The 21,995-nt window shown below is 39.2% G+C and overlaps 1 protein-coding gene across 4 annotated transcripts; it reads left to right on the top strand.

The window, feature by feature from the left end:
- Nucleotides 1-94: 94 nt before the first annotated feature.
- On the top strand, nt 95-21,738 carry mphosph8 (M-phase phosphoprotein 8). 4 transcript variants are annotated; one of them, XM_055031616.1, is made up of 14 exons: nt 251-791; nt 2,625-2,786; nt 2,864-3,874; nt 3,989-4,085; nt 4,832-5,080; nt 5,177-5,299; nt 5,681-5,769; nt 14,546-14,686; nt 14,795-14,881; nt 15,505-15,659; nt 15,809-15,960; nt 16,880-17,004; nt 17,793-17,876; nt 20,848-21,738. In XM_055031616.1, the coding sequence occupies exons 1-14, from the start codon at nt 690-692 to the stop codon at nt 20,887-20,889; spliced, it is 2,619 nt and encodes an 872-aa protein (XP_054887591.1). In that variant the 5' UTR covers nt 251-689; the 3' UTR covers nt 20,890-21,738. The 4 variants fall into 4 exon arrangements, with proteins under 4 accessions (XP_054887588.1, XP_054887591.1, XP_054887590.1 ...); XM_055031613.1 differs by lacking the exons at nt 14,546-14,686; nt 14,795-14,881; nt 15,505-15,659; ... (2 more) ...; nt 17,793-17,876; nt 20,848-21,738 and adding exons at nt 8,124-10,428; nt 10,999-14,127 and having other exon boundaries at nt 95-791; XM_055031615.1 differs by lacking the exons at nt 251-791; nt 2,625-2,786; nt 2,864-3,874; ... (9 more) ...; nt 17,793-17,876; nt 20,848-21,738 and adding exons at nt 6,638-6,762; nt 7,282-7,343; nt 8,124-10,428; nt 10,999-14,127.
- Nucleotides 21,739-21,995: the final 257 nt, after the last annotated feature.

Genomic DNA, 21,995 nt, shown 5'->3' with positions numbered 1-21,995 from the left:
AAACAACAGCTGCAAATTAAACTGAGTGTTACAACATTGACATGGTTGTATTAGTTGTTTTTTTTACCGAGAAATCAATCAGAAGCACGTGAAAATGATCAGATCCGCCTCTTTCGCCTCTCTGGCTGTAATGCGCGCTCCCGACGCAGGGGGAACAGATTTTCACAGGGGAACCGAATTTCGCACAAGACCGGAACGATGGTTTATTAAAGCCATCCTTGTTTGTCTTCTCGGGTAGCTCTGTGGTTCTGTTACTATAGATACGTTATACCAAAATAAAAGCACCGAACGTTTAACGGCGGTTACAAAAAGAAACAAAGTAACATTCAGTTGGCCTTTTCAACTGTACGTTTTAAATGTAATGTCTAAGAATGTTTGATACAACAAAAGTCTTTTCTCCGTTGTTTCTGTTGAAGTGATATAGAAAAATCGCTAAGATATTACCCGCTACTCGGAACTTTCTCATGGCAGCTACGTACAGTATTCAGTCTTTCCTACGGGAGACGGGGTGACTTGAACGCCTCACCGTGAGCAGGCGGCGGTTGATTGTCTGAGCTCAGTCCGAGCTCAACAGCACAACCGGAGCGGACTGTGCCGCGAAGGTGCGCCACCGTCCGTCAGCACGGCGGCCTGAACCACCAGTCTGAAACAGCGCTGTTCTTCATAAAAGAGCCTCCAACCCAGCAGCCATGGCGGCTGAGGTCGAGAAGGTGGAACCGGGTGAAAGCGAACAAGACGAAGAAGAAGATGTATACGAAGTGGAAAGGATAATTGACATGCGGGTGGAAGAGGTAACGCTAACGGCTAACTAGCTTCCCGGCTAACGGGCGAACATGGCTGTTTATTTTTTTTTCTTTCCCACTTTGACAACGCAGTGCCCTCGTGAGAATAAACCCCTTTGCCAAAATGCACTTCACGTAATTTTCGATGCAATTAATAGTGGCTACGTCTCTCAAACGTATGCTGGTAGTGCATTTCTACCATGACTCGCTGCTGCTCCAGTCCGTCGCACCGATTCCCTGCACAACTTCTCCCATAATGTCCGCTTGCTTCTCCCCTGCTGAGGCCAAGGACAGGCAGATGTTTTCATCATGGCTGCTGCTGCACAGCCGCAACTCTAAATCCTTAAAATAAAAAATATATATTTATATATATTTTAGAAAGACACGAAAAATAACCCCAATCACCGTGCAGAAAATGCACTGGTTCTCTGCTAACCTTAATGGTTACTGAAGTCTGTCCAGGCGCGTGTACTAAAGCCAGCTAGCATGTTAACATTTCAGCAGAAACTATTGCTTAAACTGGGCTTTACCTAAATCGAGCGCGGAGCATAGCTTGCCATGCAGATTTACGCAATAAACAGGTTTGCCGCGAGTAATAACGAAATACAGTTGATGCTTTTGCAGCAGAGGCGTTGAAAACTAGTTTTTCGTTTGATATTTTAGTAAAATATCAAATATGCATTTGCCACATTTACTGTCCCAGGAACTAAACTGGTCAAATGGTTCGGTGGTTGTAAAAGTGAGCAGTGAATGATGCTTCCTCGGAGGTGTTTGGTCAGGCTGCATTGCCAAACCAAACAGCCACCAAACGGGTCATAACCGAGAGAGAAATTAATACCCCTCCCAAAAAAGCACATTCAAAGTAATAAGTCAGCTCACACCGGTCTTTGCAAAGTCTTGCTTTATGACAAAATAATTCCACAGTGAAGAAAAAACATTTACATCAATTTTTCTTTAGAAAATTTGGTTGAAATGGAATAGCAGTTGTTATAAACTGCTTAAAACATGATGATTTGAAATTGAACACTAAATCTTACAGCTGAGCCCCTCATCACTTGAGGCCTGATCTGCTGATTCCAATTGTTGACCAATTCTGTTTTTGTTTTTTTTATATCATTATTTTTGCCTAAAGCCTGTTAAATTGCGGAAAAAAAACCGTACGACAGGTAGCATCCAAAAGAAAATATAGGAATTACAAGACTATCCCAATTTATGCATAATTTAGGGTTTTGATTACTCAAATTTAGTGTGTACCTTTGTATTTAATTTGTATTTTTGTATTCTTTTGCGTTTTTCTCACTGTGTGCTATATTTTTTGCCTGTAAGCTGCTGATAACTTCAATTTTCTGAGGGAGTCTTCCCAAGGGATCAATAAAGTACAAGTCTATATCGACACAGTAACCTCTGAAGGAAAAAGCCAGAAGAGAAGGTGCATTAATGTGCACATGTCCCACATTTAAATTATTATAATTTTTTTATGAATTCAAGGTGCCTTAAAGTACATGATGTAGATTGATGCGTTCATGTAATGAAAAGGGTGGCAGTTCTTAATTTTGATGCATTTAACTAAATTGAATCAGATTTTTTTCCCCCTGTATCTGATGAGCCTACTATTGGTCAAAGACAAACAATGGAAACTAATCAATGGGTTGCTGTATCCATGCTTTATATGTAGCATGTTTTTTTTTTAACAATACAAATAGACAAAAAAAGAATGATTACATTTAACCACTTAGCTGGCCTTTCTCCTGTCCTTTATGCTCCTATCTATATGCTAAAGCTCAGCACCCTGATGATATGAAGAGGGATAATTGATCTAACAGCTCCACTGCTTGTTGACAGGGCGAAGTACTTTACAGGGTCCGCTGGAAGAATTACTGCTCTGACGACGACACCTGGGAACCCGAAGCCCATTTAGAGGACTGCCATGAAGTCCTGCTGGCGTTTAAGAGGCACCAGGCTGAGCTGAAGGCCAAGAAAGAGGCAGAGTCCAAGAAACCTGTGGTAAGACTTTTAAGATTAATATACATTTTTAAAAAAAAGAATAAAAAGATTTGATGAAGATGTCCTTTTGTGTTCAGCAAAAGCTTTTGCCTGTAAAGAGCGACGTGTTCGACGCCGACTCGGAGAGCGACAGTGACAAAGATCGCCCGACGGAGGCCCCCGTCAAGAAGAAGAAGAAGAAGAAAAGGATCCGGGAGGAAGAAGAGGAGGATCCCCCTCCAAAGGAGAAGAAGAAGAAAAAGAAGGACAAACGCAGAGACGAGCCAAAGCCGCTCCCTGCGCCGGAAACGGACGACGAAGAGGAAGAGGCTCCCCCGCCCTTTGCCCCAAAGGAGGCGAAGGTCGAACCCAAAAAGCGCTACGCCGACTCTGACGAGGAGGAGGACGGAGCGCTGTCTTCCAAAAAGCAAAAGAAGGAGAAGGGAAAGGATGGAGGGAAGCATAAAAAAATCAAGACGGAGGAGGGGAAGAAGAAGAAGGTGAAAAAAGAGTGGAAAGTGGAGAGCTCTGACGACGAGGCCGCCGCTCCGGTGGAGGAGGATCTGAGCGATGGGCCGTCCGAGTCGCAGATGGAGGACTCGGGCTCGACGGAGGCCGTCGCCAAGCTGGCGGAGAAGCTCAATTTGGAAGATAAGATCAAGCAAAAGAAGGGCAAGTGGGAGGTGAAGCTGCAGGGCATCAAGGACCTCATTAGCGAGAAAAAGAGCAAAAAAACAGACAGCAGCCTCCAAAAACCCAAGAGCCAGAGTTCGAAAAGCAAGGAGGACGGCGCTCTCCAGTCAGACTCCAGCGACAACTCCAGCCTGCACAAAAAGGCCAAGAGCAAAGGGGGTGACAGCACGCCCGCCGCACCGCAGAAAGCCCCTTCTTCCTCTACATCCTCTTCTTCATCCTCTTCCTCCTCCACCGCTGTGGCTACCAGTAAGGTCAAAGAGGAGGAGGCGACTAAAGAAGAGGCGCTGGGCCAGAAAGAGGCCAGCGGCTCCACGAATCTCTTCGAAAAGTTTCTGCTGAACTGCGAAGCCAAGGATCGGGCCCCCCGCAGGCCGGCGCCAGTCACAGAGAAAAGCAGCAGCAAACCCACAAAGGTACAGACCCGGACCGTCCTTCATGTTCAGACGAGAAGTTCTGATCAAATTACTAACGTTCCGACACTCGTCAGAGACTCATTTATTTCACTTTTCTTTGTCCGTCGATATAAGTTGATAGGAAAGATCGAGAAGATCCCCAAGACGACCAAAGAGTCTCCGTCTCAGAAAGCAGAGCTGGAGAAGATTGAGCGGACGAAGCAGTCAGATGGTAAAGCTCCTGCGCACATGCATCAGAAACCTCTTGTAAAACGTTGGCTATGACCAGTGCAACGCTTTGAAAAGTTGGACTTACGAATGATCTAAACTCTAGAGGCTTGTGCAGAAAGTTGGAGTTAGAGGGTTAGCATAAAGACTTTATTTTTATTGCCAGACCAGAACTGGCACTGATCAGGCTTTTCTATGACCGGCAAAGATCTGTGTAGGATCTGCTGATTTAGATTTTTTGTTCTAAAAGGTGTTGATGTACACGTGAAAAATGTTCCTTAATGGGGGGAAAAGCTTAAAAAAACCAAAAACAGAACTGGAGTAGGAGGATTTTTCACACTTCTAGATTTTCCCAAACCTGTATCTGGTTTTTCTTTTTAAATTATAAAAAAAAAAAAAAAAAACTGTGAAGCTGCAGACTTTTGGTTGAAGGGTAAGGGTAAAAACACTTTCATTCATTTATAATCACGATTAATCAGTCACTCGGATAAAAAAAAAAATCACATTCTGCAACTCTAGAATATTAGAAATGTATTAAAAGATGCAAATAAACAAATAACATTTTTTTAAAATGGCAAAAGTAAACGCTATGGATTCACCTAAAATCAACAGTAAGAACCCATCAGGATTACAATCCCAAACACACGTAGAAGTGTTTGTGGAAACTTCTGGAACAGCTGACACCGTTACCTTAAAAGAAAACTCACTTCTTATCTCCGGCCCCTGATGTTCTGCCTCCACCACCTGCAGCCCCCAGAGCCAGCCAGAGTCACGGCTTCAGCCTGGACAGCGACGAAAGGGAAGAGGAATCCACGGGGAAGCCGCGCTCAGCAGACGACTCCAGAGAGCGAAAGGAGAGAGCAGACGAGACCCAGCGTCCATCTTGGGAGAGGAAGAGTTCAGCCGACGACAGGAGGAAGAGGAGAGACGACAGCGAGCCCAGACTCTTCATTTCATGTGATGAGAACCAGGAACCACCAGAGGGCAACGATAAATCTGGTAAGGCTGGTTTCTGCGGGCTCAGATCTCGTATCCCCTACCTCAACAGTTTAAGCTGCATGGATGCAAATGGTCTTTCTGTTCTGTGTTGTACAGAGAGGGGTCAAGCCACTTTGAGCCTGGGAATGGACCTCAACCTGGACTGGATGACACTAGATAACTTTCAGAAGCATTTGAACGGAGAGGATGAGATCTTGTCAGGTCCACCGTTATCACCCAGTGAGTGTTTTCCTTTACACACTAAACAGCACATCAGTCTGTTGACTGAATAAATCACTTCAAGTCTCTAAAGGAAGAAGTTTTGATAGAAGTATAAGATTATTGTGATTTTGACTTCCAGCTAACCTGGGATTATTATTAATCAGCAGATTTTCTTTCTAATCTGCAGGATGGAGGCATAGATCTGATTTTTTTTTCTTATAACCTCACTAGAAAACACTATTAACACTTGAGGTTGTATATTTCTACCGTACTTTTCAAAAATACTGTAAATGTTTTGCATTTTTCTCACACTACACACACAAACATCCATCTGTTTAGGACTTTCACCAACAATAGGAACAGGATAAACACTGCTCTGCTCTGCCTCGTGTCCGACAGGTGAACTGCGAGACGCTGTGAAAAGCGGAGATTACATGGCTGTTAAATTAGCACTCAATTCCAAAGAGGACTACAATCTGGAGCAAGAGGTATTCATTTGGTTCTTGTATACATATTATTTTCACGCTTAACTTAATTCCGTATTTAGATTTGTTCATTTTGTGGTTTCAAAATTTCAAATCAGAATCACATTTACCAGCTTGCACCTTGGTTGCCCTGCGTGAATGTGTGAGAATTAAAGTCCTGTTTCATATGCTGTTGAAGATAAACACTTACGCCTGCTGTAAATGACTTAACGAGGCATTAAAAATATTCAGAGGAAATATTACCCCAATAGTGTGTCAATGGCATGGTTAGTAATGTGAATAGTTAGGTGGTTTGTTAAAATGTTGGTCCATTTCTGTGTGAGCAAAGTTATTTTTCATGCCGTATTTATAAAAAGTATTCACCTCCTTGGATCTTTCAAACCTTTATTGCTTTTTTAAAAAAATCAATTATGAACAACAAAGTTTGGCTTTTTTGGAAAAATGAAAAATCCTTTTGTCAAATTGAAAACAGATTTCTACAAAATACTGACAATTAATTACAAACATTTCACGTGAAATAAGTGAATAATATTCACTTTTCAATTCATTTTTTAGTATTTGTATCTTTGGTCAGTTTTCACTTTGACACTTTTTTTGTGTGTAAAAACAAATGAGTCAAAAAAGGCAACATTTTCTGGATGACTGATTAGTCAAATCAGTAAAAAGGATAAAATATCCAATGGAGTAAATACTTGTTTTAGGCTCTTTAAGTCAGGGATTTTTACTTTTTTGTTATGAATTTGAGTTCTATATACAAAGAATTTGTTTACTCTGGTCACTTTCTGCCACGTGGGTGTTTGTTTCTCATCATATTCTAAGGAGCATGGTAGCTAGCACCAATATGACCTGTAGTTGATAGGAGAGAGTAGATTTTTGCAAACTGCATCTGAAGATCAACAACCAGACTTGATTTCTTCAGACCTCCTAAAAAAAGAAACATCCTATCAAGATATTTGCTTCGTCTTCAAAGCAACCTTACTTCCGCTACAGAATCAGGTAGGACAATATTTTATTTCTTTTAACTTGTATTTATTCTCCAGTAAGATTGTCCATATTGTAAAATGTAATTACTTCACTTGATTGCATGTTCTTTAGCGCAATCAACCAAGATTTTATGTTTTTATTAAAAGAGCATATAATTTAAACCTCAATTGGTGTAATATTTAATTAAGAAGTTTATATTTTGAATCTAGCACCCTGTTTTTATTGCTAGCTATTTTAGAAACTAGCTTACACAGTCGAGCGTAATACAGAAAAAAACATGTATTATTACATTTTTCAGTTATCAAGTTGTTTTATAAAGGTGTTTTAAGGAGACTGAAGCTTTTCTACTTGCATAAATATTTAATGGGCTTTTAATTAAAATTATTCACCATAGGTTTTTTTTTATTGCAATATATTAAACATCTATGTTCTGTGACTCATTTAGTCTTATGTTAATCATATTATGGCTGTAGAGCTATAACATGTATGGAAGAGGTACACATTTGAGACGAGTGTTGCCTTTCTTTGCAGTGAACAAGCAAATGGAAGAAAACACACAAAGTGCCTGGACAGGAAGATCCATTTTCAAGCAGGTACACAGTGTAAATATGATTTTAAAACATGTCATATTGTCTTCATGAACTTATTCATTTATAATTTTTTTGTATTTTATTTAAGTAAGAGAATTAAAAAAAAAAAAGAAAAGAAAAATTTATCTAAAATATGAGTGTAACTGTGACTGGCAGGACGCTCCTAAAGTGTACCTATTGTTTTGTAACCCTGAAGAGTCAGTTCATGCACTGTTAGCTGCTACAGCCACATCAGTGACACACTTTGTCAATTTACCAGTTTATTCTGTAACACTGACATGCAACCTTAAATAATTTTTTTGGGTCCTAAACCATGCATGCAGATTTAGCATGAGTCCACATTTTTGTTCACTTCATGTAGCATTTCATCTGACACCCCCATCCTGACTTGCTTAGACATTTATGTTAAAGCTCTGCTTGATCCAATAAAGCCATTAAATGTTCTTAAATGGGTCACATGTGGTTTTTGTACTAAAGATTTGGGTTGTTGGTGCAGATGTTGGGTTAAAAAGCGATCACTTTGAGCTCTGTTTGAATGAGCCTAATGGGGCATTGCCAAGGTGCAAGTGTTAAAAGAAAAAAAGCAACGTCGGAAGATGGGCAGCAGAATTGCGAAATTAGTATCAGAACTAACAAAGTCACCATCACATTTGCCAAAATTCAGAAAACCCCTCAGCCCCTTCCCCTTAATTAGTTATATCTAAAACATATATTTTCCAGTCAATTCAAATATTTGTGGGATCTGATTTGGCAATAAGTCTTACATTTACTCTTTTTTTGCAGGCAAGTACTATTGATGAGAAGAGATCATATGAAGGAGAGAGGAACTTGATTGAAGCTAAAAGAAAAAAAGAGGCAGCAGCAAAGGAGAATATCCCACAAGATATGGATGGTCCGCAGAGTGACAGTAGAATTTCAAGCTTCCAAACTAGCACAAACACAGAGAAATTAACAGCGAAGAAACATAAACGTGAGCTGCAGGGTGGAAGCAATAAATCTCGAACCAAGAATACATTACATAAAATTTCAGTCACACAGAAAAGTCAAGGAGAGGAACAGAAGATCTCAGAGAACACAACTGGTGCATTATCAACCCAAATGACTCTGAACACTGTTAATTTAGATTTAACCAAAAATGCAGACAAGAGGTTAAAGCAGGCAAATGACGGAACTCGACAAAAGCACAAAGCAAGCAAAATTAAAGCTGCCGAAGATGGGAATGACTCAGATGAGCACACGGACAGTGCAATGTTGGAATACGTTGATGGTTTGAATCAATCACTTACAAAGTCTGACGAAGAAGAGACGGTTAAAACACAATGTCTTCAAAGGAGAAAAACAACCAATATCATGTTATCGATGCGATCAAGTCTAAGGACCCGCAAGCGAGTGGTTGAAACAAAACCTGTCATCGAAGTCAAAGACAAAAAAGAAACCTACAAGAAACACTTGTGCGTGTTTTGCAAAAGTTATTTTACTCAAATCGCAAGGCACTTGGAAAGTAAGCATGCAGAAGAACCAGATGTTGCCCATGCTATGCACTTTCCCAAAGGTTCCAAAGTAAGACAGACCATGCTGATCCAGATTCGTCATAAAGGAATTTACAAGAATTGTGACGTTTCTAACGGTGGCAAGGGAGAAATTGTGACGAAGAAGCAGCTGAAGAAACCAGCTGTATCTGTGCGTGACTTCTTGCCTTGCCAGCACTGTCTTGCATTTTATCGCAAAGCTGATTTGTGGAGGCATGAGCGGACATGTAAGATTAGAAAGGGAGAGCAGAAATCTTCCGAAAAGACAAACCAATCCAACAGTTGCAATTCTGTCTCCGATCTACTTCCAATGTCGGAGTTCTTAACTGGAAGCTGCAAAGAAATCATTCAAATCATGCATCAAGATGACATTTCAAGACATATCCAGTTGGACCCACTTATTTGTAAATACGGCAATACCTTGTCTGTCAAGTACGATCATGATAAGTCTCAATTTGCCTACATTGCACAAAAGATGAGGGAGTTGGGTAGGTTTGTTCTTGCTGTGAGTGAGCTGGACAAAACTGTGAAGTACCTCCACGAAATATGTCTACCATCCAAGTTTGAATTGGCTGTGGAGGGGGTCAAAAAAGTTAGTGGCTTCGACCCAACTTCTAGTAAGTTTAAAACGATTTCCCTTGTTTCAAAGATCGGTTACTCTCTAAAGCGCGCAGCAGAGATAGCATTTGGAGAAAGTCGCATGACGGAGGACAGTGAAACAGAGGGCGAATTGAAAAAATTCATTGAACTCCTTGACACGAAATGGGCCGAGTGTTTTTCTCGCAAAGCGCTTGCCTGCTCTTTAAAGCAAGAAATCAAAAAAGTGGATGTTGACAAGTCAACTGTGACTGAAGATTTGATAAAACTCCACCGATTTATTACAGGAGAAGAGGAAGAAGCAAGGAAGGACTTAAAAGACAACGCCAGCATGTCGACATGGAAGAAGCTAGGTGAAGCCACATTGGCAAACGTGTGTCTTTTTAACAGGAGAAGAGTGGGAAATATTGGAAGGCTTCTTCTGAAAACGTACTCTCAGAGGACGAGTGGAGGCACATGTATTCTCTCTGCGGATCAAGTTAGAAAGAGCACAAAGCTGGAGCTGGAACTCCGTTCCAGTTTTACAAGACTGGAACTTGAAGGCCAGTATGGACGAAACATGCTGGTTCTGTTAACAGACAGGATGGTTTCATCAATTGACTTGCTTGTTGAGAACAGAGAGCAAGCAGGCGTCTCCAAAACTAACCCGTATCTGTTTGCAAGGACGGAAGGGCCCTCTTTCATAAGAGGATTGGATTGCTTTCGAAGAGCTGCAGTTGAGTGTGGCGTCAAAAATTCAGAAGCACTTCTGTCCACATCTGGAAGAGAGCAAATTTCCACCTGCTGGCAGTTGATGAGCCTCAGTCAACAGGAACTGGACCAAGTAGCAAAAATGTTAGGAAGGAGCAGCCAAGAATGTTACAGCCTTTCTGAAAATGCACCACTACTGGAGGAAATCAGCAAAGAACTGCTGAAAATGGATAGAACGATGCCAACAAGTCGACCAAGCACCACAAAAGATGGTATGTATGATTTGTTCCCTCTATTTTGCCTTAATTTATAAATTTCTTCCATAGTGACAAAAAGAGTATTTTCAGTTCAAATTAAATTAAGATAACATTTAAGTTTGATTTAAAACAAGAGGGTCATGTTTACAATATTTGATTCTTACAAAAACAGACTATTTGTAATAGTTGAACCACCCCTGTACAATCTCTCCAAAACAAGCACACACTAGTCACCAACTTCTTACCTTTGGGGGAACGTGCTGTGCCTTTTTTCTGCATTAGGGTCCAAAAGGTTGCACCCTGAAAAATGTTCATTACATTTTTTTGATCAGCTCTGAAAAGAGAGATGCCTTATAATATTAGAACAATCTGTTTTCAATTCAAGATTGTCAGGTAAACAACAAGATCTTTCAGATCAAAGTTTTCAAAAGAGGAGAACGTTGAACTTTTAAGTTGTTTGCGCACATATGGAAGCTTTTGTCATGAGGCTTGTGAGGTAAAACAGTTGAATACATGCAAGGTTTCTGTTCTTTTTATTTTTCTCTTTTTTTAAAAAAATAATTCCTTTTACTCTTATTTTTTTAGGAGCCCGAGCAAAGCAGCTTTTAAAAAGAAGACCCTGGAATGAGAAGGAACAGATGGCTGTCAAACGCTACTTGAATGAATTCATCACGAGAATGAAGGTTCCAGGCAAAAAAGCATGCAATGCCTGCATAGCTGCTGAGCCAGATCTTGGAGGAAGGTCTTGGACAGACATTAAAAACTATGTCCACAACACATTGCAAACAATGCGTAGGAGAAATAACCAGCTGAGGTGTGATGGGAATAAAGACGTTTTGAATACAAAGATTTCCGAAACTCCAGACCAAACTGTAAACTCCGATATGGAGGAGACAAGTGTTTGTACGATGACAACCGTGAATCCAGATCACTTGCAAGAAAGTAGCTTGAACTGTTGCATGACAATGCCACCTTCGGCAAACATAAGGGAACCATCACCATTCTCCCAGGAGATTAATGCTAGTTATACGCCATTTTGTTCTTCAAACACAAATATGATCCACACAAGTCAGCCATTGATTTCAAACTTCACACCACTAAACGCCACTGATACTCAAGTGGTTCCTACGTTTACCCCACACCACACTACAAATACCTTAATGTCTTCTGTATACGCATCAGAGAACAACCACAGCCTGACCATGTCGTCTTTTTATGGACAGAATACTACAAGTATGTTGCATTCTTCCGTGTATACCCCACTAGAAACTACAAATTCTCCACTTATTCCTTCCTATACGCATTTTAATACCCCATCTACTTCAATGGTTCCTACATATACACAGTTGAATACTCTAAGTGCACCAATGATTTCTGCATTCTCTACGCTAAATGACAGAAGTAGGCCTGTCATGTCTTCGTTCTCTCCTCTTGACCATTCAAGTACCCCACCCTACCACACCAGCCCTACAGTCCACGCAACTGCACAGGTTGTTCCTTCAATCCACGAACATGCCTTTTCTGAAAATGCACCAGTGCAGGAAAGCGCACCGGTGTCTTCTGTGAAAAAACGAGCCCCTCCGGGCGTGAAGCCTCAAAAAAGAAACAAACGTTTATGGAGCGAGGAGGAACAGGCAGCAGTGAGACGTCAATTCGGAGACTTTTGTCAGCTGGTGAAGGTGCCGGGGAAAAAGGAATGCGATAGATGTTTAGCTGCCGAACTGGCACTGAACACCAGAACATGGAGGGAAGTGAAATATTTTGTACATAACTCTATTCAGTCACTAAAAAGAAGAGGTCATGCAGTTGCTTCCAAACAGGATAGACCACCTGAACCAGAGACTCAGACTTTGACCAATGAGTCGGATGGTCCCGTGTATCTTTCCCTGTAAATAATTTGATTAGACTTGCACAAAAACAATGTGAGGACATGAGAGGTCTGTGACTTTTACCTCAATCTGATTGGGGTGGGAAGGAAAAAAAGAAAGCAAAATTTGTGTTGTCCACAATGCCTGTTTGCCGTGATCTCACTTGTTTATTGTTTATTCTTGCATTTTCAGGCAGTCCTGTCATTCTACCAGCTATATTTTAAATTTTATGTCCTCATGTTTTCAAAATCCAGTGAAACAAGCTTTGTTGCATGAATGTCCCCAGATGTGGGAAACACAACTTCTTAAAACCTCACTAGTTTTAAGAAGATTTTTAAATATGACATGCTCAAATGAAGCACTACTAGTGTTTTGTTACTCATCCGTAATGCATATCAATTTATACTTTGGAATGGAATGTGAATTTTATCGGACAACAATTTGCAGATTTCTACCAACCATGGAAAGCCAGCGGCTTGAGACATTTTCCACATTATTCTTTAAATCCTGTGACTGAATATCCAAAAAGGATCCAACTCTTAAATATTTTTGAAGAGTGATTTCTGAGAATTGGCTTGCATTTAGGTCCTTTTTGTTTCCTGTTGTACTGTTTTAAGTAGCATTTTATGTATTTTATTTAACAAGAAACCTTTTTAGAGAATCCTTGTATTCAACCCAGCTAATGTGAGAGGTGTACCTTGTTGTGTATCATTACTATGTCATGTTTTCAACCAGTAGCCGATACTGTAGGTAGGTTTTTATCAACTTTCTTGTAACACTAGAGCATAGAACTTTTCTTGTACACTTTTCACTAAGACATGGACAGTTCTTTAGCAGATTTTAAAGAGGATCATGTTATTATTGATTAGTTGCTGTAGTTTTTCTTTGTACCCATTTGTATTACAAAATATTTTGTAACACTAAAAAGCGAATGTTTACAACATTTTATTATTTTATTGTGCTTGATTGACACTACTTTGAGTTACTGGATGTTTACCGTTAATCTGTACTTGCTGAGATCCAGCTGCCTTACTGTGGTGTATTTTGTTTTGATCCTTCTATCCACCCAAGATCACATCACTTATGCAAATTTTGATCTTGACATTAAGATTTTCTCTTTTTTTTTTTTTTTTTTTTTGCAGAAAAAAGGTGTGTTATCTTAACTATTTTTGGATTGATGTTATCAATGTGCCTGACAGAAAGTGGCTGAAAAGTTTAATTTCCTAATATGTGGAAGTTACAGTTTGGTTGAGGATTGAGTCCAATTGCTTGCGCTAAAAAAAGAAGACGGCAGGAAAGAAGTTGAATTTTGTTGTCAAAGTTCAGTATAAATTTTATTTATTTTCCTTTGTACATTCAACAATGCATATGCCATTTAGAGTGTGTTGTATAGCTACTTTTTTAAAGTTAAAAACATCATTTTTGTTCTCACTAAGAGGGAGAACTTTCTTCTAAGATCTAAGCATTACACACCTGTGACAGAGACTTTTTTTCTAGCCTTAGTAGCTGCTAGTGAACCTAAGTTGAACCTGTGTTCACGTTCTCATACCAAAGTCATTAGAGTCGCTGTCAGATGTTTCAGTTTGGCTGAAGGGGCGGTTTGAAGTCAGATACAGTAGCAAAGGTTAGTAGGATGTGGAGCTTTATGGTGTGGCAAGAATTTATCATTAAATATGTTTGTTTTGTTTTTTTAAGTGAATAGCTTTGTGGAAGGTTTTGTTTGTATGCAATGTTACTGTAAAAAAAAACACTTGTTGCTTGTTTATCCTGTTTACTTGTATGTGGCCTCAGTTAATGTTTTACTGTAAGGAACTTATCACTTCTAATAAAATACTTCTGGGCTTGATTAATGTGTTTTGTGAAAAAAATTGTCCTCGGAAGGGATGTTTTATCCTAACGTTTGCTTTTGTGTGATATATATTTTGCAACCTGCGCTGGTCCACGAGTCAGGTTTTTTGATAAGATGGACACACACAATCGTTCTAATATAGTCTAATATACCAATTTGAAAAGTCATAAAATAGATATTGGTGCAATTTGGAGTTGTGTGTTTTAGTTAACTTAAGCATTTATGGCGCTTCCATTTTTATTTGTCATAATATTCAGATTTAAATTGATGTACTTGTGCATCTGGTGCAGTGTAAAAATGGTTTAAAATTGGTTTTCATTTTAAGAATTTTTCTCCATTTTACTTTCGTTCAGTACATATTCCTACTTAATCCTGTGTTTTAAAGCTGTCGCCATTTGCTCCCGTTTGTCCACAGGATGTGAGTGGCATGTCCCTGTGCATGCTGGCTGCAGCGGGGGGGCAGGATGACATCCTCAGGTTGCTAATAAGGAAGGGAGTGCGGGTCAACGCCAGACAGAAGAATGGCACCACGGCGTTGATGCACGCCGCTGAAAAGGTATTCATCGCCCAAGCTGGGTCAACATAAAAAATAACAAAAACATTTAATTATCTTTGGAATCCTGGACAGACAAAATCTCACAACTTTATCTGCCTTTCCTGGCAGAATTTTTTGACTACTGTTGCTATGCTGCTGGAGGCTGGTTCCTACGTCAATGCTCAAACGCTGGGAGGAGAAACGGCTCTGATGAAAGTAAGCAGACCTGCAGAATATTCCAAAACTCAAGTTGTCACAATGTCGTTTTGTGCTGTGGCACAATTGCAAAAAGTGACTGGATTCAGTTGGCAGTTGGCTGATATATTTCTTACATTAATTGTATTTATATATAAAACTATATACACATCTTTAAGCTATGCTCATCCTCTGCATTTACTGCTTCAATTTCAGAGCATTTTGGGCATTTTGTGTAGCAAATGACTTTATAATCTCAAACAGCTGAGATTTTCTCCTTAGAAATTTGTGACTATATTGTCAGAGAATATCCTAGTTTAAATAAGCATTTTAATTATGAAAGACTTTGATATCAGAAGTTCTTATAAATGTGAAATGTACAAATATATAGTCATATAATATTTTAATATGTTATACAGGTATATATATATGTTTTAATATTTCTTTCACATTCTGCATAACTTTCAAATAAATGTTCATAGCTTCAATTTTAAAAATAGCTATTTTGGTAATATTTTCAGGCGATATTAATGTTAGCAATAACACAATTTATTTAGATTTATTTGACCTTCAGACCAATTATTCAGATGAATCAGAGGAACTTGATTCATTCTCTCCACTTTTGAAAAATGTTTTTGTTTCAGGCCTGCAAAAGAGGGAATGCTGACATAGTGCGCCTCCTGCTGGAGTACGGAGCAGACTGCAACATCCTGTCAAAGCACAAGAACAATGCTTTGTATTTTGCCAATTTCAGCAACAACCTGATGGTGTGTGACCTCGTCAAGGACCACATCAACAAGTAAGTGCTACTTTTAAGTTTCATGATTGCTCTACTTTATTAAAGCTTGATTCTGGAGGAATATTTTGAAAAATGTTAACATTATTGAGTCTTTAAAGTTATTCTGCATATAGGATGGAGTAGTTTTTGTTCATGTTTCTATCCTTCAGGCTGTCCAGTGTGGCAGAGGACACCATCCGAGCGTACTTTGAGTCCCGGCTGGTGGTTTTAGAGCGGGTGTTCCCTCTGGCTTGCCACAGGCTTTGTGAGGGACCCGACTTTTCTATGGAGTTTCTCTACAAGGCGCAGCCACAACCAGAAGGTGAAACTCTTTATTTGTTTTATTAAATGGGCAGTATTATGTAAAGTAAATTTTTTTAGCTTTATATCATGTTATAGTTTAATTCTGTCAAAAAAAAAAACAAAAAACATACTTGACTCTTTCATGCATGTCTGAGAAATCCTTTAATCTCCCATGGCAACCATTCAACTGTGTAAAATGGCCATTTAGACATAGCTCCGCCTTTGAGGATGAAGCTCCTCCCCCACTAAGCTCCTTCAAGCTAGTTAACAGGAATTGGCAAACACATGGTGGGACTGTTCACTGTGATGAGCTGATTATAGCAGCTACTTCTTAGGGCAAAACAAAAATGTTAAAGGCTTAATAGAGGAGCCATGTTGTGATTACTTCCTGAAGGCAGAGTTTCAGAAAGAGCAGGAGTTTTTAAAGAGACAAAGGTCCAATTTTTAGGTGTTAAATCAGGAAGTAAAATATATTTTGAAGTCATATTTGATAGATATGGCATTTTTCTAACAACTGAATGTAACAAATTTACTTTATTGTTCTACACAATGTCATGATATGCCTGGAAAACACATAATACAGCTCCTTTCATATAATGATCACTTTTTAAAATTAAACACTGAGGGAGACTAAATAAAAAAAAATAAAAATTTAATAAATTCTCTGAAATTTTAATCTAAAATAAACATTTCAGCCTGTATGAGTATTTTTCTACGGCACATTATATATGTGTATCAAAGATCTTGATGTCCTTACATTTCCAGTGTTACTATGGTTTCTGTTCTGGCTAATATAACTAAATCTGTTAGTAAAGCAAAGCTCAGGCTGTCGAGTTCACATGAGTTCAGGCGCTGTCATTTTGCATTTGATGTCAACTTCAAATCTTTCCTCTTTTCTGTTTTTATTTTTATTTTATTTTTTTCCCGTTCTACTCCAGGTTCAGGCATTCTGCTCTTCATCTTTCACGCCAACTTCCTGAATGAGATCATAGCCAGGCTCTGCGGGCCCTGCAGTGTTCATGCTGTGGTGCTCAATGACAAGTTCCAGCTGCCTATTTTCCTGGTTGGTGCAGAGTCTGCTGTTTCCTTCATTGTGAGGCCCATTGAACCAGATTAAAAAAAAAAACTGATTGGTTGAAGTGTGAAAACAGCAGGGAATTGGAAAACAAACCTACTACGGTCTGTGTGATAACTCGCGCTGCCAGATTTTCTTAATTTTGGAAGATGGGCAGTCGGCCAGTACTTGCATGTGGAAATGATTTCATCTTGATCCACAAAGGTCTCCTCTGCAAATTCCTTGTTAACGATAGTCACCCCACTTTTGCCAACTTTGTCCCTATAATTAGCAATTTTTCAATAAAAACAAAAAAAACTAAATTGGGGTTTTAAGAAAACAGTGCAACATACGGTTTTGTTGTTTTTTTTTGTCTTAGGAGATGCTATTCAAAAAATTCACAAAAACGATCGACTTACAACTTACATCAGTTGTGTTTATTTTGGTACGCTCAGCTTACTCTGCAATGTTTAGACCTCATTCAAAGAAAATAGATTTGACCTTTTATACAAGCAAACTGTAATAATTACGTAGAAATAATTAAAAGAGTAATCAGGATTAAAAATACTTTCTGGATCATCTTTGATAAATTGTTGAATGGATCACAGCTAAATCTATTCAAACTGATTTCATAAGACTAGATTCCTTCTGAGTAGATATATTTCCATATTTGTCAGTTGATGGAAATATACCTAATTTAATCTTTCTAAAAAAAAAATGGCTACTTTACATACGGATTTATGCTGTGTAGTCATCAGCTTTCTTTTTGTCCTGTTTGTGTCTCTTCAACATTTCAGGATAGTCACTTCATCTACTCCTTCAGCCCGATTCCAGGGATCAACAAACTCTTCATCCGTCTCGCTGAAGCACCAACCGCCAAGGTGACACATTTACAGCAACACCAGTAAAAACTTCTAAACTCTTACAACACTGTAAGAGTCTTGTACCTGCTTTATTGTGCACTCTAGTGAATATCATTCATCAGAGGCAGAACGAGCCACACATCTAATCCGTCAAAATACTGTAAAATGGAGGATTGATGTTCCTGTTATGGCCAATAACTGATATTTATCGATATTGTGTTTATATTTCACTACCCTGCTTGCGAAGCCAATTCAAGCATTTAACCTGGAAAGATAAGTGAAACTTCCTTGGTGTTGACTGAGTGTTTGCATAGTGTAAGAAGAGATTTAGTAATATTAGTTGTTATCACCGTCACATGACCAAACAAATACCGCATGAGCATCTTCCTCCCTCTTCAGAAAACAAACAGCATTCAAGATGGAAATAAATATCTGCTGTTAATATTGGCTCAGTTTTATTTATCAGACATCTAAGTGGACGTTATGTTAAAAAATGACTGCTATTTGCCGTTAAGATAATATTGATATATCCTGCATCACTTTCCATAGCAACAGTCATATAGTATCTCCATGGCTGATGGGGTCTGTCTTCATGTGAAGTGTGCTAACTCGGACCTGGACTAGAACTTTGTGTTTTGGTCACAAAACCTTTGAATACAAGTGGGTGTGGTGGACTACAGATATGTGAAAAATCATCGGTAAAATCACCGATGATATGGTGGGCGGAGGCAGTTTGCAATGATGTTTCTTTTCCCGTCACCATGGGAACCTTGTTGGAGCACACGGCCAGCTGTTTCTGCAAGATAATGATCCGCGTCTTCTGGCCGAATCAGTACAGATATGGTTAGTTAGACGCAAAACCAACCGTCCTCTGTGGACTCTCCAGTCTGTGTCCATTTTTGTGAGCTGAAGAGAAAAGAGTCTCTGTTTCTCGTCCTCCGTGTGACTTTCCTTCCTTCCTCTCTTTCATTTCTCTGCAAGATTAAAGTCCTGCTGCCCGCTCTCTGTGGAAATGTCCGCCGTTAAGCGATACAGAACTGTTCGGGTGCTTGAAATCCTTGAAAATGCTTGAATTTCAATAAGGCTTGAAAGTCCTACGTATTCAAACTAAACTGCTCAGTATTGGAATAAAGTGCAAACTAAAGTTTCTTTAAATGTCTAAATTTTAAAGGCCTTTTATTTACTCATTTCAACCAGATATTTAAAGATAAGACATTTTTTCCTCACTGTGTGAAATTAAATCAGACTAAATTTCTCTTATTTTAGGTTATTTAGAAGTACCAAAATTATTTCTATTTGCTAAATGCCAGAGAACTTGGCGAGAACATTTTTTGCATTTTTTTCTCCGTTTGTTTTTTGTATCTTTCTCAGACTAGCCACATGAATAAGGACCTGTGTGTGAGACATTTCAAAAGATGAAATTTCATGTTTTGGTTTGCGTTGTACTTTCTGTAGCATGTAGAATGCTATCACAACACATTATTAATAACGGTAATAAATAATGTAATCGTGAGTTCATTTGTACTTTTTATCTTTCTCCAAAGTGTGGAGCTGGAAAAGTTTGAAAACGTAGCTGGAAAATGCCTGTAGTGTGTTTTCATTTTACTGTGGGGAAAAGTGTATAAATCCCATCCATGATGAACTTCAGCATTTGTGTTTTTAAAATGAACCCAAAAGCCTAAGAAGTCTAGGAAGTTGTGTTTGCACATGTCTGCGATTCATCCATTAAATGTATGTGGGAACCCTGCTTCCTGTGTGCTCCAGCCATGGGAAAGCTTCTTGAAGAAGCCGCTACAATTACATTAACGGCAAGGAATTATTTTTTGAAACATCAATTTATTTTAAGAATTTTTACATATCTGCACCAGAGACGCATCAGCTTTATCTAAATCTTTAGATGACGGTGTTTTTCTGCGTTGACGGATGTAAAAGTCTCGCCCTAAAGCTGAAATCCTGACTGGGACAGTCGGGACTCCAGCTCAGATTTCAGTATCCGCTGGCTTTGCTGCCGCTTTACCACAACAGCTTGTAAATCCCGCTGGTTTTCCCACTTGCAGCGAGACGCACACATCATGGGCATGACGTCATTTCCAGATCGGAACCCAGACTTCCGAGGCAAACTGAACGCATCGTTAGAAGTTGGAAAAACAGAGGCTGGGTTGAGAATCTGTCTGTATACGTAGCAGAACACAAGAACTTTTTGATTTCTTTGTGTCTTTTAATTGGAGCTTCATTATTTGAACCTGGAGTGGTTTCATGTCTTGAGAGTTGCTGTTATGTTTAGTTGGCTGACCCAAAAGTACAGCTCTCTCTTCTGCCAGAGGTCGTATTGACGAGCCTCGAGAGTCATGTGATTTTTGCTCTGCACGTTGCGGCTCAAGCATTAAGAGCTCCAGCTTTAGTTCAAACCTCTGGCGATGTGAAGGCAGCAGAAGACGTGTCAGTCCTTTACAGACATAATTAGAGAACCGAGTTCAGTCAGAGAGTTTAAAAACATTTTTTAAATTCTGCAGAGGTTTGTCATTAGACTATTCTACCCGTTTCCATGTTTGTTTCCTCTCAGAACCACCAAAAATGTAATAAATTCAGCTTAGAAGTTTGTTTCTGATGGGGAAATCATGCTGTACATTATGTACTTTAAAAATTTAAGCTGTGCATATTTTTCAGAAGTTGGTTTATTATCCAACCTTTTTTTTTTTTGGTCACAATTCCTTTTGCTTCATATTTAGTGGTTTTGGCACTAACTTAAAAAACGTTTGTGCTAACCCTAAGGCACTAATCATAAACACTAGTTCTGCTAAAGTGCTATGTCAACACTGTATTTAGCAGAAGCTAATGCTGAAGCACTATTTCAAACTCACTATTTGGGGGAAGCTCCAACAGTTGAGGACGAATTTTATTTTTACATGTTCTGTATCGCCCTTACGTATTGTTTTTATGATTATATCTTGTTCTCTACTGTCAATTTTATTTGTTCTCCTTTCCTCAGGTGAAGCTCCTCATTGGAGCGTACAGAGTCCAGCTGCAGTGACGACCGCATCAGAGCCTTTTCCCGCTGCGCCGCTCGGTGCGGATCTTAGGAACGCCGTCTGCAGATGTTCAATCCGTCGCTGGTCAGCGCAGCCTTTGGGCGGACGCTCCGTTTCTTTACCACCTGAAGAACTCCCAAAGACTGAAATCCCTCGTGTGCTGTGCCTTTTCCTGGGTTCCACCTGCTGACTGGGTGGATAGTGTAGACGCTTGTTGATCCTCATCCTAGCTCGTGCATTTATTTGTGCTGTCTCTTTTGCATTCAGAGAATGTTTTTTTTTATTTTTTTTTTTATTTTTTTTACCCCTCTCCGATCACTCCCTTTTGGCCATTTTTACTACGAAAGCAAAGTTGGTCTGGGTTTCCAAACCACTGTCAAAAACGGTAGCAACAAATGGTTTCGCTAAACCAGTACATCACTACACATTTCCACTGGAGTTACAGGAGACGAAGCAGAAGCTCAGAGACTGTTCTGTTTCCTCCATTTTGGCCCACTGTCATGTTTACCACCGAAGGAGAGATGTTTTAGTCTTCCATGCATCTTTTATTTTTTTGTATGTGTGGGTTTTTTTTTTACATATATATATTTTCTAGTTTGTACATATTCACATACGATATATAAATATAAAAGCGAAAAATATACAGTTATAAAAGTGTCATGTGATGACTGCTTATGTTTCACGGCTTAAGTTATTTGTGCTGTAAAAAGCTGTTTTAAGGCCTAACACTTCTCAGACCGACCCTGCTTCATTTTGTTGTAGCTACAAGAAAAGCTGTGGTAGTCACTGCAGAATTTAGATATTTTTTTACATGGACTGTACATGACTGCCAATTAAAACTTGCTTCTCAACCTCAGTTTCCTGATTTTTTTTGTTGTTGTTGTTACTTTGTGAAAGTCTCGATGCGATCTCAACTATGGCAGATCACATATAAGGGCCATTATACATAGATTCCTGTCACAAAAAAACTTCAAATTTTCTAGCAAAAAAACTCAAATTTCTGAGGTTGGAAAGTCAAAATATTAGAAGAAAGGTGGAAATTTCAAGTCTCAAAAGTAAAAAATGTGTGACTTTTTAAAGATTTCCCGAGCTTCAAAAGTAAAAAAAA

Source organism: Poeciliopsis prolifica, unplaced genomic scaffold, assembly GCF_027474105.1.
Source record: "Poeciliopsis prolifica strain line A6 unplaced genomic scaffold, Auburn_PproV2 SCAFFOLD007, whole genome shotgun sequence".
NCBI lineage: Eukaryota > Metazoa > Chordata > Actinopteri > Cyprinodontiformes > Poeciliidae > Poeciliopsis > Poeciliopsis prolifica.
This window is presented reverse-complemented; position numbering and strand designations above follow the sequence as displayed.